Source organism: Piliocolobus tephrosceles, chromosome 11 (genome assembly GCF_002776525.5).
Source record: "Piliocolobus tephrosceles isolate RC106 chromosome 11, ASM277652v3, whole genome shotgun sequence".
Classification (NCBI taxonomy): Eukaryota; Metazoa; Chordata; class Mammalia; order Primates; family Cercopithecidae; genus Piliocolobus; species Piliocolobus tephrosceles.
In genome coordinates, this window is record NC_045444.1 from 104,319,660 (window position 1) to 104,344,439 (window position 24,780).

A 24,780-nucleotide genomic window follows, 5' to 3' on the forward strand; every position below is an offset into this window, starting at 1 on the left:
CCCTCCCCCTGCAGAGCACCAATGGCCCCATGGCACCAATGGCCAGTCAGGGCCACTCACATTCTTTGAACACAGTGTCCCACTGTTGTCCCCCTTGGCAAGCCCAGATCTGCCTGGAGTGTCTGGAGAGACATGTCCCTCTCTCTTGTCTTGCTCTATGGGAGGGGAGACTGGAGTGGCAGAGGGGAGAGAAGAGAGCCCCATTGTTCCTTAGCCAAGCTGGGGTGTCTGGACACAAGCTGACAGCCAGTGTCAGGGAGAGAACACCCCCTCTCACGTCCCAGAGGCTGACCGATAATAAAAACAGGCCTGCTCTCCCCACCTCCCTCCCTCCCGCCACCACCCTCCACCCCAGGACTTTCTCAGTCTTTGGTCCCATTCTCTCTCTCAGGGCCTCCGTCTCCTACACCCACCCAGGCAGAGGCAGGTGCCTTGCACAGATACACATGTGCATGCTTGCATGTGCGCGCGCACACACACACACACACAGCCTAACAGAAATGGCAGCAGGACACTGGGATGATGGGGGTACATAGTGGGGCCACTGGGTCGCCCTCAGAACCTCTAGGGCCAGCCCCTATCCCAGCAAGAGGCTATGTGGCCAGAGGAAGAAAGGAAGAGAAGCTCCCAGGAAGCTGAGAGGGCTGGGGTGCCCTTATGACAACAAAGTATCTTTAGAATCCTAACACCCTATGTTCAAGGAGCCCTGGGGGTTCTCTAAGGGCTGCTTCACACATGGGCATCAGGCCTTCCCCACAGCCCTGCCAGGATGAGCAGTTACCCTGGCCCCAGGGTTCCACACAGGCCCCCAGTCCTGAGGAGCAGGACACCACAGCAGCCCCCTTCCCAGGGAGGCGTCACTCTGCTGCCAGGACAGTGCTGTGCTGGACAACAGCTCACTCCAAGGCTCCCCTAGCGTGAGCCGGACTGCTGGAGGCAATCCCTTCATCTGACACACACACACACACACACTCACGCACACTCACACACCCTGCAATTCTGGGAGCTGTAGCCCTGACACAGACCGATACATGTACTTTGGCAAAGCACTGCTGCCCACCGCCCCGGTCACGCGGATGAGTACGCTGGTGTCAGGCTTCATGATGTGCCTCCTCTGCACCCCCCAAGACTGGCCACTGCCACCCTCACAGGCCCAGCTCTTCTTTCCAGTCTTCCGATTTCCAAAAGACTGGATTCCTCAGCTCCAGGTGGTAGGGCTGGGTGTCCGACAGCATGCCTGGGGCTCCGGAAGCGAGGGCCACCTGCTGGGCCAGGGCACCAGAAAGCCACACGGCAATCACACTAGCAGCCCTAGGGCAAGCCATGCCAGCTCCCCTTAAGGCAGGCCCACCATCCCAGAACCTGCCCCTACCCAGGCCCTGCTGAACACTGCACTCCCCACCACTGGGCTGAGAGAAGGGCAGAGGGAGAAGAGAGGAGGGAGGGGCGGTTGAAGGGAGCAGTCTGCTAGAGCCATCTCCTGATCAACCCTGGACTGGGAGAAGGAGGGGCCACAGAGGCACCAGATACTGCCATTGGGAATCAACAGTTCCCATCACCCCTAGGCCTTTTCCTGGAGCTGCTCAGGGCCATGGTGTGGGGCAAGCCTGAGCACGGCATCTTCCCTGACCCAGCCTCTGGGGTCAGAAGAGCAGGGGAAGGAAGAGGTGATTCCCTGGCCCAGGCTCAACGCCTACGGGCCTGCGTGTCCCAGAGGTCAGAGGTAGATGTTAGTGGATGGCATCATTCTCAAATGAACTACCGTGACCCCAGTGAAGCATCCACGAGGTCCAGGGCATGTCAAACCCCGTGCAAAATACACAACAGGACAGGACTATCATCTGTCCACTTCTCAGATTGGGAAATTGAGCTCTAAGTAGTTAAGAGACTTGCCCAAAGTCGCAGAGGTGGTCTCAGGCAGGGCCAGGACCCCAACCCAGGGCTTCTGACTCTTGGCCATGGGATCAGAGATGAGGAATGGGACCAAAGGGGTACGCTGTCCCCAGGATGTGCCATGCTCAAGAGTGGACAGAGCAGCAGGGGCTGGGGCACCACTCTATGTTGTGTCTGGTGGCCCCAAGCAAAGCTCAGCCTGGCTCCTGCTGAGACCTAGCCCTGCAGCCCAGGCAGTCTGGCCAGGGTGGCCAGAGTGCTGAACTGTCCGGAGCCCTCACTGAGCACCCTCACTGCAAAGGCCTGCATCTCCGCAGGGGACTCTGAATGTTAGTCTAGTCATACCAGACATTGTTCCCAGCAGGCAAGGCTAAGGCTAGCATGGGGCCCATGTTCATGCAGACGTAAGCTCTGGCTCATGCAGAGAGGAGGGAGAGAGGGCTGGAGAGAGGAGGGATGGAGAAGTAAGTGAGGAGACAGAGGAGAGGATAGTGAGAAATGGGGGAGGAGAAGGAGAAACAGATGGAAACCAGAGAACAACAGAAGAGGGAGAGGAAAAGACAGAGGAGAGAAGGAAGAAGGTGGGAAAGGTTTGGAAGGAATAGCACATGGAGAAGGAGTGAAAAAGAGAGAAACTGATGCTCAAAAGTGGGCCAAAGAACTGGAAAGGCAGAAGGGGGAAGGAGAGCCACCCACCAGAGAGGGAGGAAGATCGGAGACGGTGGCGAGGAGGGGGTGGGAAGCTGCCACTGTGTCTGATGCCCTGCAGCTTGGCGTTGTATGCTGCCCACCCCCACCCCAGGGGAGCCAGCAGGAGTGGGAGGCAGGCAGGAAAGGAGGATATGGGGCAAGGCAGGCATCCCACCAACAGCACAGGGAACAGATGGACATGGGAAACACAGAGAATGAAGGGGACGGGGCATTAAACAGGACAAAACAAAACAAAAACAAAGAGAAAATCAAGATTAGTTGGTGTTTTGACTCTGGGGTCTGGGCACACACTGGAGGGAGATGGGGAAGGTGTCAGACAGGAAGAGAGGGGGATCCAAGGTCCTGCTTCTCTAAAAGGCAGATGGACCTCCTGCTGGCCAGCGCCACAGTGTGTCCCTCTCTTCTAACCCCAGGGTGGAAGCAAAGGTGCCAGCGTGGGACCAGGAGACTCACGTGTCCCTCACCTGCTCCCATAGGCAGCAGGCCTATCCCTGGACCACCCCTCTTTTCCTGGGCACCTGCCTCTCCCTGGACCCAAGTAACACACCCAGCCTGAGCCCAAGGGTCACCCTCTCTCACACTCTGGCTCCTTACCACAGCCAACTGAGTGATCCTCTTTCCTTGGGAACACTTTGTGCTTTTCTGCTCTGGCCCCCAGCTCCTGGTCATCACCAGAAAAGTCCTTAAGATGAACCTTCTCAGATGCACTAGAAGGACATGCTATGTTATCCTTTCCTTGCCCCTTGTTGACTCCTAACCCACCTTCATACCACAGGGGCCACTTGAGTGGTCAACACTGCCCCTGCCCTGGCCCCCAGAGCTTGAGTTATGTTATCTTTCCTCTTCTTCACAAGCTGCTCCATGCCAGTTCCTATGCTGGTTCCCTCTCTTATCTGTAGTCTCGAAACGTGGGAGGCTCCAGGACTCCATCCTTGGGACCTCTCCTTACCTGTCCTCAACCCCTCGGTGACATTGCCCAGTGCTATGCTTTACCTGGCATGTATACGTTGACAATTCCCACTATCTCTAAGTTCCAGCCTCTTCTCCTTAACCTCTGCAGATGTTTCATGGTCATCTCAAACTTAATGTGTCCAAAAATCATGTTTCTAGTGTTCCCCTGAAACCTGCTCTTCGTACATTGTTACCCATCTCAATAAAGAGCAACTCCATTCTTTAGTTGCTCAGGCCCCAAACCTAAGCATTGTCTCTGACCTTTCTCTTTCTATCTCGTTCCATGTGTAATCTATCAGTAGTCTTGTTGGCTCTACCTCCAAAATATGTCCACAATCCGAACACTTCTCCCCTTTCCATGGCCACTGCCCAGCAGCTGCCACCTAACTGCTCTCCCTCCTTCCATCCTGCCCACCCTGGTCAATTCAGAACAAATCGAATGATGTCACTCTTGGGCCCAAATCCTTCCTAAGGCTTCTCATGCCATATGGAGTAAAAGCCACCACTCTTTCAATCACCTCGAAGACCCTCTGTAAGCTGTCCCCATTCCCATTTCCTCTCTGAACTTGTGTCCTGCTATGCCTCCCTTGATCACTCTGCTCCCCCACACCAGGCACACTCCTGCCTCGGGGTCTCTGCACTTGTTGCTCCATGGGGCTCATCTCTCACTGCCCAGTCCTGATCATCTCATGGAAAGTGCAGCCAGCCACCCCCTACCTCTCACTGCTTTATCTCAATGCCACGTATCACCTATCTGACATAACCTATGTATATGTGCTTATTTGTTTAGTATCCATCTCTGCCATAAGGGCAAAGATCTTTATTTGTCTTGTTTGCCACCATTTTCACAAAGCCTAGACTGGCAAGAAGTTCACTGAGCCTAGACTGACATTAGAAGTTCATGTCGAATGAATGATTGAATGAGCCTTGAACTCATCTCCTATTTTCAGAACAAAATGTAAAAAAAAAAAAAACAAGAGTTTTCAATTCAAGTTCCCAAATCTTGACATCAGTATTTCCCTCTATCTTTATCTATCCTTTATTCTAATTTCATGAAGAGGCATCTCACCTCCTGGTTGAGCCTAATTTACCTATGTGGAGTCCTAGGCCTATCCCCTCTTACCTCCTTAGAGACCTTATTCTATCAACTTCTTTTTTTCTTTCTCTTCTTTTTCTCGTCCTTCCTCCCCACATGTCCAATCTATTCCCCTCCTCTTCTACATACAAACATTCTCATGACTCTTATATTTACAAAAAAGTCCCCAATCTCTCACTATCCTCTTTAGCTACCACTCTCTCCCCTCTTATCACAAAACCACTCAAAAGAGTAGTTGGCTTGCTGTCTTCACTCCTTCTCCACTCATCCTCAATCCCCCATAGTCTGGTTTCTGTCACTAACATGCACTAAAAATATGCCTTTGATGTTTTACACAGGGTTGCCTAATTTGCAAGCCCGGTGGATTTTTCTCAGTCCTCCTCATGATCTCTCCAGGCTGACACTGCTAACCTCCTGCCCTTCCTCCGTGAAACCCTTTACTGTCTTGACTTCTGTGATGACATGCTGTCCTGGTCTCCTGCCACCACCCGAACACTCACTCTCAGCCCCTTTGCAGCCTCTACCTCCCTTCATGGCCATTCCATCCTAAGTTATTCTCTCTCCAAGCCCTCTGACATTGAGATCTCATATACACCCAAAGCTTTAACCATCACCTTTGTGAGAATGATTCCAAAACCTGCAGCTCTTCCCATTCTTTCAAGCTCAATTCCAAAGTTCAGCTGCCTTCCATATGTCTCTCCCTGGAGGCTCTACTCTCCCCTCAAACTCAACATGTCTAACACCAAGGCTTCATCTTCCACCCAATGTCCTCCTTCTGCCTTCCTGCTTGTTAACAGAACCATCATTCTATTTCTATTCATGGAGCTCAGAATCATTTCTGATGAAACCTCTCCCTCACCCACTCCAGTCAATCAACACATAAGTGCATTGGTTCTACTCCCACAGTATCTATGGCATCATCTCTTCATTTGTGTTCCTATGGTCAGCACCCTAATCCAGCCCCGCATCACTTAGGCTATCTAATAAGCTCCCAGTATCTCCTGGCTCGAAGTCTCTCCCATGTAGTGTCCTTCCTGCCCAGACCCACCAGACACATCATCCTGAACCTCAGCTCCAGTCATGGCATGTTACCCCTATGAAACCACAGGAATGGCTTCCTACATTGCTGCCAGGTAAGATGCAAGCTCCTTAGTCTGGTATTGAAGACCATCAAGAGACAGACCCCAGGCTACCTATCCTGACCTGTCCCTCACAGAGACGATATGCTCTCAATCTACTTGCCATGCTCCAAACATTTTCTTTGCTCTCCTGTCTTCACTGTGAACCCTCTCTGCCCAGTGATCCCAATTACTTTCAAAATCCTATCCATCTTCCAAGGCTCAATTTAAAAACCACACTTAACACTGCCTCCCCCAGCTCTAGCTGATAGTGATCGCTTCACCTCTCTCCTTCAGAGCTTTCTCCTTACCTCTCTTATTACAAAAGACTATTTTAAAGTTCCAGTTCTTTTTCCCCCTACTAAACTCTAGACTCCTTAAGGATAAGATCCATATCTGATTTCCAACATGCATTGAAATCTCTACCTCTAGAGACATCTGAGATCAGTCCAGTCACACAATCAGGGACATAAGATAACCCAGTTGGACTCTCCAACTCTGACTCATTTCTTTTTCTTGTCTTATTGCACTAGCTAGGACATCCAATACAATGTTAGATCTAAGTGGTGATAACAGACATCCTTATTTTGTCCCTGGCTCTAATAGGAACGCTTCCAGTGCTCCACAGGAAAGTGTGATGCATGCTATAGGTTTCTGGTCCCTACTCTTTATCAAATTAGAAAACTGCCCCTGCATTCTCTATGACTTAAACTGGAATAAGGCACAAGGGTGATTGGATCAAAGTGGAATAAACCAGGGACATGAGACTGAGGTATGGAGGACAGCCAATGGGGAAAAGGCAGACCTGGGGGAGGAAAGCCAGGAGAAACCAGATCAAGTTCATGGCCATGAAGAGGTTCTCCCACAGATCTGAGCTTCCTAGGTTACTCATGTCAAAGCATATGTTCCAGCTTCTTACAGCAGAGATGTAGAAAGAGCAGAAAGAAGTAGTGCTGAAATCTATCTTCCCTGCCTCCCAGACTGTTCTACACATTGATCTTGTCTGTCTGCCTTTATCTACACAGGCACTGCAGATACCCTGAAAGGTTTCTAAGGAAGTTACACATGCAGGACCTGCTGACATAAATTCTGTTATAATGACAGGGCTTGAACCAAAGAGGCAACTTCATAGCCCTGGAACCAAATATAACTGTCCCTTCTATACATTTCATCCCTTCTCCTGAGTCACTCCCAGTTGATGGAGGAAATGGAAACAGGGTTAAGGAATGGGAACATTGTGCCAACAGTATCCTTCCCTCCCTAAGATTTCATGGCAGCCAAAGCCTGAGAGGCTACAGAATATGGAAGCTGACAGTCAAGCCCTCGAAAGCTGGTAGGAGAGAAAGGGCTAAAAGGCAGTCCACTACAAGATGGGCATCCTCCTACGGCCATTAGGGTTATGGCCTCCTCTTGAGCAAGCTCCAGGAGAGCTACACGAAAGGGTTCTTGTAGGGGAGTAAATGTATTCTGCTCCCCCAGATAGAAGGCTCCTGGATCCTGCCCCTCATTAGACCAACATGTCACTAATCTTTAGGCCACCACTCCAACCTCACAACATATTGGGAGGGGAATTAAATTCCCAGGGAATTCAGAGAGCCCCATCCCTCTCCCCTCAATAAAACCAAGAAGAAAAGGGTCTCTGCTGACAAAGCCAGGGGGGTGTCTTTATCTCAGGGGCCCAGATGCAGGAGAAGGCAGAAGTCAAAGCCCACCTGCACCACCCATGGAGTATTTCATCCCTAGAGTTAAGAGCTGCTCATCCTGTGTTCCTATGCTTAGGTGAAAGGAATGGTTACTGCTAGTTCAGCTCTCTATGGGAGGTAAGGCTGATTGCCAATTTCCATGGTGTAAATACTTCCGCAATGGCCAATTTCAAGCTATTATACCAATAGTGGAGCTGGGGACTCTGCTCTGCTCTGAAGTACAGGAGCAGGGAGCCTGTGCCCCCACACCAGGTCCTGAGCCAGCTGGCCTGCCCCAAGCTGCTTCCCTAAACCCACGGTCCATCTCCAGGAAGGGTGTCTCCTTCCCTCCCTGCAGCTGGCATGGTGACTCAGCTTCCCCTAAATTTAGGAAAAGGGGTGGAGGACAGAGACAGCTGCCCAGGCTCCTCTCCTCCTCGCTGAGCTCCCACCACCCTGTCAGCTGAGGGGCTGGCACAAGGTCCACCCAAACCCACAGTCTCTGGTCCACCCCTGTCTGGGCTTCACCTCCAGAATAAAGTCACCCAACAGGTCTTCCTGCCAAGTTCAGTCACCCTTGTGGAATGGGCATAGGCTTAGACCAGCGGGAAGGGAACCTCGCAGCTGTCCCTCCCAACATGGTCCTGGACACGCTGCCATTTCTTGCCTTTGTCTCCCCAAAAGCTCTTCTGAGTGTCCCACTTTCCTCTCTCCCAAAAGAGAAGCCCGCTCTCTGACAGGAAAAGGAGCTTTTTCTCTCGGTGCCTGCTTCCCATACGGGGCTGGTTCTCAGCAAAGACCAACAGGAAAACTGACTCGGAAGGGGAACCTTGGCCTCCCCGCAAAGACAATATCCTGAGAGGCCCCAGCAGATAGAGCCTAAGGGCTTGAGGATACCATCTCAGCTCTTTCATGGCCTCTGGGAGTGGGGCCTAAGGGGGAATTTGAGTATATAAAGACCTCTCTCCAGCTTTCTCCACATCTCCCCCAAGGAACTGAAGTCTGAGGACAGACAGCATGACAGGCAATTGCAGAGTCTCCTCTCTGTCTAGAAAGTCTGTACTCCAACCCCAAAGTCACCACCTCCTGGAAGCTTTCCCTGACTGCCCTAGGTGGTAAGCTTTGCTTTCCCAGGCTCTGGGATCTTGGTCCTGCCTCTGTCCTGTCACAGTACACATTACTCTCTAATGAAATCATCTGTCTGTGTACCTGTCCACTCACTAGACTGTAAAATCCTTGAGGGCAGGAATTGTTTGACATTGAACTTTGAAACTTGGTGTCTGACTTGGTGCCTATCAGACAATGAATGCAGGAAGGGATAACTGGCTAACATGTAGGCTCCAGAGAGCCTCCTCCCACCAGTGAAAGCAACACCTGCTTAGGGGTCATGGCTGGACCTGTACCTCCCCCCAGGAAGACCAAATAAGGAAAGGGTAGAAGGAGTCAGAACGGAATACCTCTTACCTGCTACCCTGTGGGCCACCAGCCCTTCCAAATTCAATGGCTCCTCCTCTGGAGTCCGGGAGGGATCTGAAGTCGCTTCCTTTGGCGAGAGCAGAGGCTGAGCAGTGAGGCCAGGGAGAGAGGCTGGGGGTTGCTGAGGCCCTAGAGGGCTGTGGGTGGTCGGAAGGAAGGCAGGCAAGGAGGAAGAGGCTGGGCTCTTTGAACGGAAATCCTGGTTAGGCCCAGCTGAACACGGCTGATAATCATAAGGTGAGTAAGACCTGCCAGGAGGGACAGACTCCAGAGAGGCCCGTGGGGCTGGCTCAGGGGTTCCCAATGAATGCCCACTGGTGATATAGCCAGATCTGGACTGGGTCAGTGGATGGGACTGACGGGAGGATCCGGAGAGGGGCTGGGAGGAGAGTGGAGAAGCCCCTGGCCAGGCCCCGGGGACACTCTGGGACTTGTGTAGTGGGGCAGCAGCGGAGGCTGGCTCCAGGTCCAGCATCAGCATGTTGAGTGCTTCGATGGACTGTTCAATCTCCTGCTGGGAGGCTGCCCGCGGGAACTCAGGGAGACTGGGGATGGGGGTCTCTGCCAATGGCTGAGGGCTGGGCCTGCTGGCTACAAGACTCTCCAAGTGGGCTCTTTCCTGCTGGCGTGGAGGTGGGCGAGGCTGCTGCTGCTGCTGCTGCTGCTGCTGCCATGAATTCAACCCCCTTTGCACAGCCTCCCGGCTGCTTCCCCCTCGGACTGGAGCTGGGGGCAGCTGGGGTTCGGCTTCCGAAAAGGATTGAGAGCGGAACATACTGCTGGGGTCATGGGCATAGTGGGAGGTGGTCACTGGCTGTGGCCAGGCTGGGTGGGGCCCCTCCCGCTGGTAGCCAGCTAAACCCTCCTGTGCAGAGTAGGAGGGCCGCATGGGGACCGTGTGGCCAGCATGGGCAGGCCCTGCCCGGCTGGCAGACTCGTAGGGGTAGCCTCCTCCATTGACCATAGGCTCCATGGGGTAGGGCTTGTCCAGACCATTGGTCAGTGGGGGCAGGGCCTCTGGGTAGCCCCCCTCACTGGTGTTGGTGACCCCATCCAGGGAAGACAGTGTGCCCACGCTGCCCGCACTGTGACCATCCTGGTTTGGCAACTCATCATCCAGGATGTCTGTCTCCCGCTCAGATGCTAATGCCCCGCCATTGACATGAACCTGGGCAGGGACAACGTGGCGTCCAGAGGAGGGCACAGCCGGGCCCCCCGCTGGGCGGGACCTGAGGTGCTGGGTGTGGTACATGGCGCCTTGCTTCTCTCGCTCTAAGCCAAAGCCACTCAGAAGGCGGTCCAGCTCTCGCTTCTCCTGGGGACTCAGGGCAGCAGGGGCACTGGAGGCCCCGGGGACAGGCTCATCGGTCTTGTCTGTCTTGGTGGAGGCCGTGGAGTTGCCCGAGTCGCTGCTCACTGAAAGCGTGTGTTCCACGTGGTTGGGGGTGGCCGACAGTGTAGGACGTGTGGCATTAACAGCCCCGGTGCTGCCGTGCAGGGAGTCTTTCTTCTTCACCTTGGCATACAGGCTCCCATCTAGTGGCCCCTGCGTGTGTCCCACCACCTCTGCAAGGGACAGAGACCGGAGGGGAGACAACAGACAGCAGACATTAGTGGGAGGCAGGGATCATCCACTCTTCCAGAGAAAGAAGCTAAGAGCTCCCATTCCCTGCATCCTAAAACCTCCTCTCAGCACCCTGAGGTGGGGAAAAGGGGAGATGACAGAAATACCTCTACCCTAGGCTTTGGGGCAGAGCCTCACCAACACAGGGTCAGGCAGTGGAGCCCAACACTGAGCAGGAAGCACTGGGGGCAAATCGCTCCAGTCCCAAACCTAACTCTGGCATCTCACCAGCTTCCTGACCAGAGGCATGAATAACTCTCTGAGCCAGTCTCCTGGTCCATAAAATGGGGATAATAATAGAATCCGGTTGAACCATGTGAAATTGCCAATATTCATTAAACACACAGTGCTTCGAGTTTAAATGAGTTGACACATGATGTGCCGAGACCAGTTCCTGGCACGTGGTGGGAGGTCAACAGCTAGGAGCCCTAACCATTGCCATTATGAGTATCACTAATTCCTGAATCACCATTTCCAACGCATCCTCAGTCCCCTCTGCCACCCCACCTCAGAAAGCCTCACCCCTGCTTCGACTTCTGGAGTTCCCACTCTGGATTAGAGGCAGAACGCCAAGACAGTAGCCATTGCCTTGAATGCCCATAGAGGTATCAGCATGGATAGCCAGTCGCCCCTGAGAATAGCCTTTGCCCAGGTAAGCAGGGGGAGAAGCCAGGAGGACAGTAGGGTGCAGCAAAGGGCCCCACCATGCCCAAGGTGGTGGTGGCAGGGAGGCTGAAGGCAGAGCTGGGACTCTCTCAGACAAGCTTGCCCTCAGCTAGATTTGTCTCCAGCTCAATGCAAAGGATGTACTAGAACCATTCAGAGATACAACGTCATTCATGCTGCCCACGGCCACATTTCCAGAGGCTCCTCCCAGCTCCTCCCCAGCACTGCCCACTCCTGATGGACCCCTACCCTCCACCAGCAAGCTCAGCCCATACCACCCAAGACTCCAGGAAAGGGATGCGGGTCCAGGGAAGGTACGCCAGGCAGGATCGCAGCAGGTCTGCAAAGACGAGCGTCCTGATCCCACTGCTCTGAGCCAGCCCAGGGGCCCCTGAAGAACCGGCCAAGGTGGGGCTCAGCCAAGCCAACAGTCCCTGTGTCAGAGGGACACGCTTTTCCTGTGCTGGAGGATGGGGGTCATACAGGGTGCTGATGCAGGGGGTTCAGGGACTAGGGCAGGAGGAGAAGCATCTTAGGGATCGTGAACACAAAAACAAGATGTCTTCAGGGGTGAGAGAGTCCTCTTGTCTGCAGACAGCTCAGAGGACCCCCCTGAGCAACACTTTCTCTGGAAGGAAAAAGTGAGTGCTGGGTGGCTCGGGGCCAAAGGGCTGACTCAGGAATGAAGAACTTCCCCGCCCAGAGGAACTCAGTGATTTCACACCCCGTACAGTCAGCAGCCCAGCCGCCAGCCCCAACAGACACACACACACACACACACACACACACACGCCACCTCCCCTCACTCTAATCCAGGCTCTCCATTAGCAAGGAAAAAAGCCCCCTCCCAAAGCCTGCACCAGCTCCAGCCAGACACCAGCAGGCACACTCCAAGCCAGACAAAAAGACAGTCAGAGATCACTCAAATCAGAAACACCCAGGCACAAGCACGCACTGGGTGCCACACGGTGCCAAGAACCACAGTCAGAAAGCACCGTCATGAACATGTGCACACAAATACCAACAACAGTGGCCGCCATGCAGTGAGCACAGCCCAAACGCCAACACTTTGCTGGGTACTCTACACGCGCATCCTCTCTAGCCATCGTCTCCGAGCTAGACAGTGTTACACCGATCACAGCAAGGGAGAAACTGAGCCTCTGAGAGGGGAAACTGTTTTTTTGCCAACAATGCTACCTGATAAAGCCAAGATTTAAAATCAGAGCTAATTTCCTTCAAAGAGTATGTAATTTGTATTATGCTACACCTCCCTCATATCACAAACACACACACACATACACACAGATTAGAATAAACACATAACAGGCAGGAACACCCCCAAATAAATACTTAAAGCCACAGATATTTCAGAAAATACAAATGTTCCTACCATGCCCAAGGATCAGCCCTGAGGCCAGAAGTGGCAGCCTCTAAAAATAAACACTCTGACAGAAGCCCATGGCCAAAAACAAGTGATCAGACGACCACAAAACAGGAACATCCCAATCAGCATACACACACATAGACCACAGGCCAGCCATGTTACAACACAGAGAACTTAGCACAAAGATGCCCCACCAGGCACTTGCATACCCCTACACACACACACACACACCCTGGGGACTGGATGCCCTCCTCATTTACTGACCTTTCCAGATCCATCTCTCTGCCCCCAGTTTTCCCCAAGGCTTTGGGACCTCAGCCAACACCAGCCCCAGACAACACAGGACCAGAGTGTTGCAGCAGCCCAGTGCCCAGGGCTAGGGGCTGGTCTGAACTGAAAAGGAGTTTTGGCTAAAATACATTCTGAATCTCCACCAACCTGGCCCTATGCCTAGACCCCTAAAGGCTGCTAAGATGCAGAACCAGGCACAGCTGCCTCTTCCAATCCCCCTATTATCATCGTAAAGGAGTCTTCTCCCTGTAGGATGAGGGAGGCTGACCTTCATGCCTGCTCCCTCCAAAAAACTGAGCTCCTTGCTACGCAAAAAAGAAGAGAACTCGGCCTGGCATGGTGACTCACGCCTGTAATCCCAGCACTCTGGGAGGCCGAGGCAGGCGGATCACCTGAGGTCAGGAGTTGAAGACCAGCCTGGCCAAAATGGTGAAACCCCGCCTCTACTAAAAATACAAAAAATTAGCCAGGCATGGTGGCACGTGCCTGTAATCCCAGCTACTTGAGAGGCTGAGGCAAGAGAATTGCTGAGACAGAGGTTGCAGTGAGCGGAGATCGCACCATTGCACTCCAGCCTGGGTGACAGAGCAAGACTCCGTCTCAAAAAAAAAAAAAACAAAGAAAGAAAAGACCCCAGCTGCCCGTTTCTAGAAGGGCGAAGCACTGAAGACAGGAGCCTCTGATGCACTCACATCTCTGGGGTGGTTCTCTCGAGCATGGGGCCCCTTGGACCAGCTGGCTGAAATCTGAAGAGCTGGCTTTCCTTCTCACTGTCCCTAGAAAGCTGCAGGCTCCCTCCTGGGCCAGGGCACCCCCTCTGCCGCCTACACTGTGAGATGCCAGAATTCCCCTCCTGGGCCAGTGATCCCCTCCATCCTTTGTGCCTCCTCATCCCCCAACTTCGTGCTCATGTAGTCTGAGAAGTGGGGAGCTGCAAAGCAAAGTCTGGTGTGTCCAGTGGCTTCCCCACTTAGACATGTTCCATAGTGAGAGCCACTGGGGGCAAATTCAAATCAGAAAGCACATAGGCCCCTGCAGCATCTCAGTCATGATTAACGGAGAGCTTTCAGCGGGAGAGTTGTGAAGGCATCCCCCAGGCAGGACAGAGAATTGACTACCTGATATCTCAGCCCTTCCTTGCTTCGGTGGCCAAGCCCCACTCTGCATCGATTTTGAAAATGTCAATGTTGAACTTATTCTGTCATGTAATCTATCCCCAAGTGGGCTCCTGTTTGCAGCAACAACATCAGGAACAATCATAGCCAAGCCACTAAGGCATAGTAAGAAAATCGAACAGATGTAAATTGTTTAATTAACTCATTTGCAAACTACAAATGGAAATGTCTCTTGGCCCCAGATTGCACCCTCCAGGCCACTCAGCACCTTTGCCGAGCTGTCCTCCTCTTCCTATCCAAGGGAAGTTTTGAGAATACCCAGGCGGGTCCCAGGCTTATCCAGCCCCATGGGGGCTCTACTGAAACCCCAGTATAGCGGCAGGATCTGTGGAGCACATGCCCCTCCTCCTTCCATCAGAGACAAGATAAAAGTCCCCCATCCCCCACTCCGGCACACACACTCATCATTCCCTTCTCCCCATCCACCACAGCCACATTAGAGCTTTTTACTGGGACCACAAGAAGCCGGAACACAATGTTGGTTTCAATCTGTCAAGTCAGATCGGGCAAAAGACAGAGGGGGACAGAGAGGACAGGAGTGAAATTAGGTAGAGGAGGATGGGAGAGGGACTTAAGGGAGGCTGGGGAGGTGGCTTTACGGCTCTTAATCTGAGGGGCCTCCAGCGCCATCTTCTTGAAGTTCCAGCAGCCACAAAGGGAGTGGTCAGTTCGGGGGAATGCATCTCAGATGAGAGGAGGCTGGACATCCAGAACAACAGGGCATAGGCTAGAGGGAGGGGTCTGCATGTTTGGGGGCTGTGGGCATTGTCACGGATGACAGTGGAGTGGGATAAACTGAAGCAGAAACACAAGCTACAGGCGGCCCCAGGTGGAGAGCTGCAGGCCCCAAGCCCGGTGAGCCTGGACATCTGCCCTTGTGGGCTGAAAGGTCCAGTGCCCTGCCCATTCCTCTTGGTGGTTGCAAAACCCAAAATCTCTCCGTGGCCCCACTGGCTTTGTCTGAGGATGTCTCCCTGCTCTTCTCAGCAGCTGCAGAGAGTCCCAGACTCCACCCTCGACGCTGAGCTTGATTGCACCACGGGACCTTTATTCCAGGGCCGCCATAGTCCAGACGCACGAGTCACGCTTTTGGAAAGCTCTGAGGAAAATCCCCAGCTGACTTGGGTGTGCACCCACTCCCCTAGGCTCACTCCCAGCAAAGGGTGCGGAGGTGTGTGCGGCACTAGCCGTGCAACCGAGGCTGGGATGCAGGAAAGTAAGGACGCAGCCATCTAACACACTTAAAAAAGAACAAAGGAAACAAATAGGGGATGGTAAAGTCACACGGTTTCAGGGCAGCTGTTTTCCAATTTTGATGTTCATAAAACCCTCCTCTGGAGATTGTTAAAAATCTAGATTTTAGGACCCTATCCCCAAAGACTTCCACCCAGAGGCCTGGGGCGGGGCCAGGAATCTGCATTTTTGCCAGCTCTCCAGGGGTCCTGGCACACACATGGCTAGAGGACATTAGAGAAACCCGCCCCAGCTCATCAGCACTTTGGGCTCTGAGATCAAGAATCCCCACTTCTCTTCCTCATGAGAAGTAGGGAGGTTTTGCTTATTTAGATGTTAGGACAGATGGCCCAACCATGAAGAATAAAAGGTGCCAGCCATATCGACTGCAAGAAAGGAGTCACCTTCATTGGTGATGACTCAAGGACAGACCCTTCCCTGTCTGACCAGCAGGTAGGTTTTGAATAGCGAACGAGTTATTAAGGTTTTCAGGATGGATCCCTTCATGATAAAAAATCCTTTGGGTCCATGTCCAGCAAATAACAATTCATTAAAATGCATTACCCAGAGCCGTGATGACCACCCAACGTGGGAGAAAATCAGTGCCATGCCAATAGGAAGAAGCACGGTGTCTACCCTGGACATAGGCAGTTTGGAGGCAGACTGGGCAAAACTCCTTAAAAGGAGGAGTGGGGAATCCAAGGCCACATGCATCTGAGAGGTAGGTGAGCTTTGATGAGAAGTGAAGCTGGGCCAAGAACCTGCCCAGAGAGCAAGTTCTGGTTGCATTTTCCCTTATCCACACACTCTGCCCCAGCCATGGGAAGAGGCAGGAGAGGCTACGGCTGGGGCAGGCACCAGGACAGGAGGGAGGGCTGGGTACCGGGAGGCCACAAGGGATGTGGCTCTGGAGAGGAGACAGGGAAGTGTGCCTTCCCACCCCACCTCAGCAGCCAGACACACCAACACTCAGAAACATAGCTCCCATCTTAATGGCCATATCAGCTTGCATTGACCACTAACCCACTCAGAGCCCAGCCTCCGGGCCTGTCAGGTGAGGATTTGAGTGCATGTGTGCAGCTTTGCTGAGTGATAGCACTCAGGAGCTAAGGCTCTTAAGCTAGACCTGGCATATCCAAGCACTCTCTACTTTTCCTCTCTCCATCCCCTGCTTTACATTTCAACAGCTCTCATCACCCACAGGGCAAAGCCCAACCCCCACACTGGAAATGTTAGACCTTTTACCATCAGGCCTCTGTCTACCTTCTGAAGCCTCACTTCCTTGTCCTCAATACCCCGAACAACCCCCACTCTATTCCTACTCAACTCTTCATACGCTCTTTCCCCTCTGTACATGCTGTTCCTCCCCTGCAATGCCCTTCCTCATCCTGCCCGTGGAACTCCCAACCTCCTGGGTAAACACTTTCAGACTCAGTTCAAACCTCCCCGGGAAGTTTCCCTTAATCTAACTTCTTCCCCATTGCCCTCCAGACTCAGGTAAACCTCTACCATGCTCCTGTTGTCCCTTGAAGACATCTCTACTGTGACAACAGTCACCCACAGAATGGTCATTACTGATGTCCGTGTCTGTCTTCCCACTTTGCTGAGAGCTCGGTGAGGAAGAGCTTTTATTTCTCTCTCTCTCTCTCTCCCTCTCCCTATGGCCGGTTCCCAGATGGTGCCATCCACAACGTGGTCTGTGTGAATGATGCCTCTTGAAGTTCAATGTGCAACCTGCATGGCTGTACAGAATGGCCCTAGAGAACAGTGCTTGTTCCATCAATGCTTCTTGCATTACACTGAGTAGCCTAGAAAGCTTTATGTAGTTCTGTCAGCCATTGAGGCATTCTTCTTTCACCACCACCCAGTGAAAAATCAGGGGTTCTAAGTGGACCCCAAGTTTCTCCCAAAGGTGAGGGAAGAGAGTCAGTGCAGCCAAAACATGAGAGACGGGTATTCCTCATATTCTGCAGCAAAGGCTGAGCATGGTGGAGGTCCTTGAGCCAGAGCCTACCCCATGGCATCCCCTACAGACCTCTCCGGCCACACTCCAGCCCAGTGGACATTAACTTTCCTAGACCAAGGACCCCTGGGAGATCTGGTGAAATAAGGGAGTTGATGAACACCCACGCCATCTGTGGATCCCAAGACACAGCATATGCATCGAAAAGTTAGGGTGCTGTCTCTGGAGATCCTCTCTGTCACCTATGACTTGTGTGGAGAATGCCAGACTCTATCCAGGGGAAACAGGGCAGCACACTGAGCAGAAGCTTTGCAGCTGCGGGAGCCTGAGAAGTGGCTCAGAGCACCCCACTGGGTTTTAACCTGCCAGGGGAAGTGATGTGAGGAAGGCATGAGGGTAGAGAGGACCCCATGGAGAACCCCGGCTTTTGGCTCCAGGAAGACCCCGACCTCCTGCCACATCCTGGCATTGGTGGCAGGGACTTCCTGGGGCTCAGTCTGTGACAGTCTTGGCCTCCACCCATGCCAGCTTCCCTTCCCACAGACAGCCAGGGATTGAGGCAGCCCTTTGTTCCCCACAGCCTGCAGCGAGCTCTGGAACTTTCTCAAGGGGAATGGGCTTCTGCAGGGGCTCTAAAGTTCTGCAGAATTAGAGGTTGAAAAGAAATCCCTGAACCTCTGAAGGAGAGCCACACAAAGGAGACACACCCTCCGAAACAGCAAAGAGGGCAGGTGCCAAGTGCAGCCCAGGATAGGTGCACGCTGGGAACACGGACAAGCACAGGGCCTTGGGCCCCGGTGGGCAGGGACAGACCGGTCCATGACTGATAAATAGACACCTGTTTTTCTTTCCATTTAATAGCATACACCAGAGGGAAGCCACTGCACCTTCAGAAAGTGAACAGGAGAGAACAAGATTTTTCTCAGGGCTGTACTGTCAGTCTTGTCACAGGTGGCTTTGTCCTCTAAGCAAGTGACCTCACCAGTGTCACCCACAAGCTTGCCTCTGGACCCAGGGAGGGTGGGCCAGCTGGGCTTCTCCTGGCCACCTCCGCATTCTGCTAAGTCCAAGAAAAAAGATGGAGGCTCAAGGCCCGAGACCCACATGGAACCTGAATTTGAATGTCAGCCTGTGGCCTTGAAGATGGAGAAAGTCAGCTTCAGACTGAAATAAAATAAAGAGCGCCTCCCACCCATGGCTGCCTCCGCTGCTCCAGGCCCTCTGGGGGACAGCAGAACTGGGATCTCCAGGGCCCAGGAGGTCGGCTCAGCCAAGAGAGCTTTTTAAAAGCCCTGGGGCTTTTAGAGCTGAAGGGTCTTAGGGGAATAGTTAATCTCCCTGCCCACCCCTCACTTTATAGGCTGACGATGAAGCTTAGCAGGCTCAGGACCACCCAAGATCACCCAGCAAGGAAGTACAAAACCGACTCCTGGCTCCCCGTTCAGTGCTCTTGCCCCTAATGCTGCTTCAAGGTGAAGATGGCTAGGGCTGGAGGCGCTGGAAGACAGATTCTCCAACTGTGTCTGTGGACCCAGAACCTCAGGACAACATAATATATGGTGCTTCTGTCAAGCGACGATGATAAATGTGTCCCCGGACCCTCCTTAGGACAGACCCATGGCAATTTTCCCAGATACCATCTTACTTGAATTCATACCATGCCTTCCATAAAAAGGGAGTAGGAGCAGAAAACCTGATCGTGACCTTGACTTCAGTCCCGAGGGACCAGGGGCCTGGAGGGCAACTGATCTGCCCTGCCCTGGACAGCCCACGCCTGCAGGACAAATGTGAATTCTCAGACCCAGCCTCCTGACTCTGGCCTGGCCTGTGTTCCCCCCAGCTTGGAGCTATAACCTGAACCTGGCACTCCCACCCCTACCCTCAGCCTATACAGGCAGCAGATAACACAGGCACACTCAGGATGGTAAAAATAGCTCCAGAGCCCACAACAAGCTGAAGTCCTTCTCTGCCAGGCCAGGGTGCCAGTCTGGGCACTCAGAGATCCCTGGCTAGATGGGAGTCAAGCTGCCAAGATCTCTGCCAACGTCAGGAGACAGCCGTGAATGGGAGCCCACAGGAGGCTGGTGGGGAATGGTGAGCGCTGGAGGTGCCCCAAAGCTCAGGCCACAGATGCAGGGAGGGGGCGTCCTGAATAACATCTCACCGGAGCTATCCACGCTTCCACCTCATTCCCTCTGCCCACCCCATTTGCGCACAAGACAAACCATTACCCCGCAAGACTTAGGACAACTCAGACACGCAGCCCCCCACCAACCCAGGCACCCTCGCCCTGAAAACTGTGGCGCTTACGTGTCCCAGAAGCAAGTCCAGGAGGGGGACCGCGAGGCCCGTCACATCCACATCAGACAGCAGCAGAGTGGGCCACAGCCCTGCTCAGCCACAAGCCCTTCCCAGGTAGGGTCGTGACAGAGCCTGCCCCTCCACACCCTCCCAGCACAGAAGCACCAGCCCCCCAGCCCAGGTTCAGCAGAAAGCCACACAAGGACACTCACAGGCAAAACAACTGCCCAGCAGACACTTACCCTCTGGAGGGAGAGGGAGGAAGCAGACGGAAGCCCGCTCTGATTTGATCCTGGTGCCCCAAGTTCCCAATAATTCCTACATGGCTGCAGCTCCAAGTGCTGTCTGTGTCCTACTCAAGCTCCCTCCGACTGTCAGGGGTGGGAGGAGCCAGTGCCGCCTGCCTGCCCATGTACACACACACACACACACACACACACACCCCCCCCCCCCTCCCTCCACTCTCCTGCACGCTCTCTCCCCAGCTCGGCTTGCTCTGCCTCACTCTGGCTTGTAGGAAGCCAGTGGGATAAAACTCTGTCTGTAATTTCAGCCAGCTGGGTCCCCAGGGCTTCACTTATCATCCTGCAGCTATGCAGTTCTTGAATGACATCACGGTGGCTTCCCAAGCCCTCCACTCCCACCGGCCGGGAGTCAGGAAAAGTAGCCAGCCCAGCCCAGCGCCAGCCCCAGCCCCAGCCCCAGCCCCTGCTCAACTCTCACCCAGCACAGTCTAGCCCAGCCCAGTCCCAGCCCAGCCCAGCCCAGCCCAGCTGGGTCCCAGTCCAACCCAGCCCAGTCCCAGTGTAGCCCAGCCCAGCCCCAGTCCCAAACCCATGGCAGCCCCAGTGCCCTGAGGAGAAGCAGGGAGAGAACCTGGGAGCAAAGTGAAACTGAGCCCTGAGCAGAGAGGCAGGGATGCAAGGGCCAGAGGGGGAGGGGAGAGAGGTCCTATGAGGGTATTGAGATTTATTTCCCCAAATTTTCCACGTTTTTTTTCCATTCTCAGCAAATGGAAGGCAGAACAGATGACAACAATTTTCCAGCTGCTGAACAATAAGGTGGAAATCTTTTTTTCCCTTTCTCTCCCCCTTTCCCCTCCACAGGGCAGAGCCTAGGAGCCAGGACACATCCTTGACTTGGAAAAGGAAAAAGAAAAAAAATCCCACAGGGCCCTGCACTTTCCAGAGGTGAACACAGGACCTGAATATAAGGACTGGGGTGTCACCCAGGCAGGGCTCCAGGAGGGGACAGGCGCCCTGACATGAAGTTCTCAGTGCAAAGCTTTGGATTCTGGCTTGGCAACCTGACATTTTGGGGGGCCTAACTTTGGGAAGGCCAGTGTGTGTCTGCCCAGGGACACTGGTCCTCCAGACCACCTGAGATGCTTCCATTGATTGGCTATTGGTATTTTGCTTGTTCCCAGATGTGGAAATCATGAATAGCAGAGTATCACTTTTCAGCGTTCGCAAGCCTCACCCTCATTCCCAACCACCCAGATCTGAGGGAGACCATGCAGCCAAAAGGCAGGTGAACGGCCTTCAAGTTCCCACCGTTATCCTGGTGTGCCCTAAAAAGTGCCAGGAGTCCCTAACTGATAATAAGACACCAAATCCCCACTCTTATTAGCATGTTGTTTGTGACTTATTTGCATATCAATTGAATCTCCCAACCCAATTCTCAGAGTGGACAGGAGGTGATTGGGGCTTTGCGGCCAGGCCAGTGGGAGCTTCAGCAATTGTGTCTCCATGCAGAAGGCCCCAGTTAGTTTCAACCCCAAAGTGCTTCCACAGACACAGGCTTGCCCTGAGCTATGGCCACCCCATCCTTGCGCCCAGACCTTCCCAGCTAGGTTTGGTACCGCGAGATCGGGAGGGAGAGCCCTGCCAGGCACAGCCCAACTACTTCTCCCTCTGTGTCCCCTCCGACACCTGAACCCTCAGCCCCTCCCCATTGTCAGCACCCCTCTCTGGCTGCTGTTCTTTGAGGGTAAAGAAAGAAAATAGGCCGGGCACGGTGGCTCAAGCCTGTAATCCCAGCAGGATTTGGGAGGCCGAGACGGGTGGATCACGAGGTCAAGAGATCGAAACCATCCTGGCTAACATGGTGAAACCCCGTCTCTACTAAAAAATACAAAGAAAACTAGCCGGGCGAGGTGGCGGGTGCCTGTAGTCCCAGCTACTCGGGAGGCTGAGACAGGAGAATGGCGTAAACCCGGAGGCAGAGCTTGCAGTGAGCTGAGATCCGGCCACTGCACTCCAGCCTGGGCAACAGAGCGAGACTCCGTCTCAAAAAAAAAAAAAAGAAAGAAAGAAAATAAGGGGAAGAATGAAAATGGTACCCAGTGCCCTATACCCTGACCACTGACCTATCTTCACTGATGAGATAGAGTGGGACAGCTTGGTGTCACAGACTTCACAGAGACCATTAAAAATAGGGAGACCAGGGAAGGGGAAGCAGAGAGGTTCTGTGCCTCAGGCTCCACCTGGGGAAGACCACAGTTTGGACAAACTATTGCAATTATCCTCCTACATCCATAGAGCCTTCTAGAACTAACCAACAAACCCTAGGCTCTTGAAAGGTTGAAGGCACCCCAGTTTACCCACTTGTCCCCACCCCACCCAATCCACAGCAGTGTTAGCAGAGATTTTGTGTGCACACAACCTCCATGCTTATTTGCCCATCTGAATACCACCTACATTATTACTTTGTAAGTTATAAAAATAAACTTCATTTAACTTAAACTAGTTCTAAGCACAATATCCATGATGTCCCAGATTGAATGGGCAAAATAGATATCTTTTTTTCCAATATGCATCAAAATAAATATACCTAATATCACTTCATATATAATTAGCAGTCTGACCCCTGAACCATGCTTTGGAAAACACTACCGTACAATAGTTCCTGCCAGTGGCAACCCCATCTGATGGTTCTCCACTATCATCCAGGGGGACTAGCTATACAAGAAAGCCCCCAGGAAGTTTTATAAGAACCCTGATTCCCTGGCTCCACCCAGAGGCAAAACTGTCTGGAATGGGGCCTGAGAATTTGAATTTGAAAATGCTCCCCAGCTGTAAATAACAGAGAGCCAAGTTTGGCAAAAACTGTTCCTAGCTGTACTCAAATGCTTCCAGGTACAGGGATCTTACTGTCTTCCTCCAAAAGCCCAGCTCATCTTTAGGGGGCTGTAACAGTGGATTTTAGCTCAATATAGGAAAAAACACCCTGGAGCCCTCTTTTCCACTAACTGGCCTTACGGTGCCCGATGGAGTGGGTCAGAACAAGCCACCCGCCCCCTCGGGAGAGCCCTTCAGATATTGAATGAGACATGCCTGTTCTGCTGAATCTCCCCTTTGACAGGCAACCCCTCTCCCTGCAAGTCCCTGAGCCTGACATACTTTCTGGCTGCTTCTCTGCACTTGCTTCCAGTCGTTCTTTATCACTTTGAAGCAAGGGACATACAAACAGCCCACGTTTGGGCACTCTGACCTACAAGAGGCACAACAGGCCTGTCACCTCCCATTTTCTGGAAACCATGCTTTTGTTAATGCAGCCTAAGATTATGCCTGGCCCTTCTCATTGTCATCACTTCAGCATCTGCCGGGCTAAGAACATGGACTTGGACGTCAGACATTGGTTTGAATACAGATACTACCAATTACTAGCTTAAGGCAACCCTGAGCCAATTACTTGTCTGAGCTTCAGTTTCCTTATCTGTAAAATGGGTATACTAGTCATTGTATCTCAGCAAGTAGTGCAAAGACTGATACAACACATGAAAAGCTCTCGGCACAGTGTACAGAACACAGAAGGTGCTCCAAAGGACAGACCACCAGCAGTGCAGCGTGGGCTTCCCTGTCTCCCTTCCCTAGCCCTGTGCCCCCTGAGCAGTACCTATGGGACCCTATCTCACCAGGTCCTATGCATCACACCCAGTGCTTAAGCTTCAGGACATACAATTTGGCCTACCCTATCTCTGCTCAAAAATCATGGCCTGGAATGGCCAGCACAGAGAAGAGGCTTCGGAAATGGTGCAGACTCCAAGGATGTGATGCCATTCCATTAACAAATACTGAGCCTATCCCAACATTGATTACTGCCTATGGTGTGCCTGAAAATGCATTGCCACTTCCACCTGCAGAGATGAATTCATCATCGAGGACCACAAGGAGAGAAGGATGGGCACAGCCTCAGCTGCCTGCTTAAATACGAAAGGATTTCCCGGGGGCTTGGGCAGAGGACAGGGCGTGGCAAATCCGGTTCGAAAAAGAATACGCTTCATCTTACCATGTTTCCTATTGGGGGGGGAAAAAAAGACATTTTTTTTTTCTTAAAACAAACTACAGAAAATAGCAGGAGAAAAGTCTCTCCCAATAGGGGTGGGTTAAACTAAGCTTGAAAGATGACAGTATTATTCTGTCTTCAGAGGCAGCAGTATCCCCTGTACCCCCTGAGATGGCCCTGAGCAGGGCAGTTTCATAAAACACAAGTTCTAGAGGCAGAGGGGTGGACCTGGATACCTTCTGGAAACTTCTTAGGTGCCAAGGATTCTTCAAGACCCCAGATTTGCCATGTGACACCGCACTGTGGGCAGCCATCCCAGGCAACATCCTAGAATCCCCGCATGGTCAAGCCAGAGGATGTCATGAGTTCATCAGGCCCAACCTACCCACCCGATTTCATCTGTCCAACTCAGGGAGGGGAAGAGTTTCCCACCGTCACAGATGGTCAGTGCTGGAGTGAGACTGCCACCAGGACTCCTGGCCCTCAGAGGGAGTCCTCCCCACTGCCAGATCTCAGTCAAATGCCATGAGATGGGTGCTCAGAGACTGTGAATTCTCATTACAGAAGAACCACAAATGTCTGCAGGTCTAGCTGTGCAAGGAAAGTAGGATACTAGCACGCAATTCTACAATGAAGACACACTTCCCAACTATAGGTCAAGTAAATGCCCCCATTCCCTCCAGACCATCCTTCCAGCCAGCAGACCTACAACTGGAGCCAGGTGGCCAGGGCCCCTCACCCACACTGAGGGGTCTCTCCAGAAAGGAAGGGGGCCCAGCCTTCCTGGCCACCTCCTCCCAAGGCTTAGCCCCTTCCTGTCAAGTTCTTTCTTTTCATTCATAGGTATAAAGCAACATTCCTGGTCTGGCTCTTTGTTCTTCCTCTTTTTTTTTTTTTTTTTTTTTTTTTTTTTTTTTTTTTTTTTTTTT

At 52.8% G+C, this 24,780-nt stretch overlaps 1 protein-coding gene across 1 annotated transcript in view; it reads right to left on the reverse strand.

Moving 5' to 3' along the window:
- The window catches only part of TNS1 (tensin 1), a 48,707-nt gene extending 38,231 nt beyond the window's left edge, over positions 1–10,476 (reverse strand). The window contains exon 1 of the mRNA XM_023220740.2: positions 8,916–10,476. Within this exon, the coding sequence (XP_023076508.2) occupies positions 8,916–10,179 (1,264 nt within the window). The 5' untranslated portion in view covers positions 10,180–10,476. The remainder of the gene's footprint in view (positions 1–8,915) is intronic.
- Between the last annotated feature and the right edge of the window lie 14,304 nt (positions 10,477–24,780).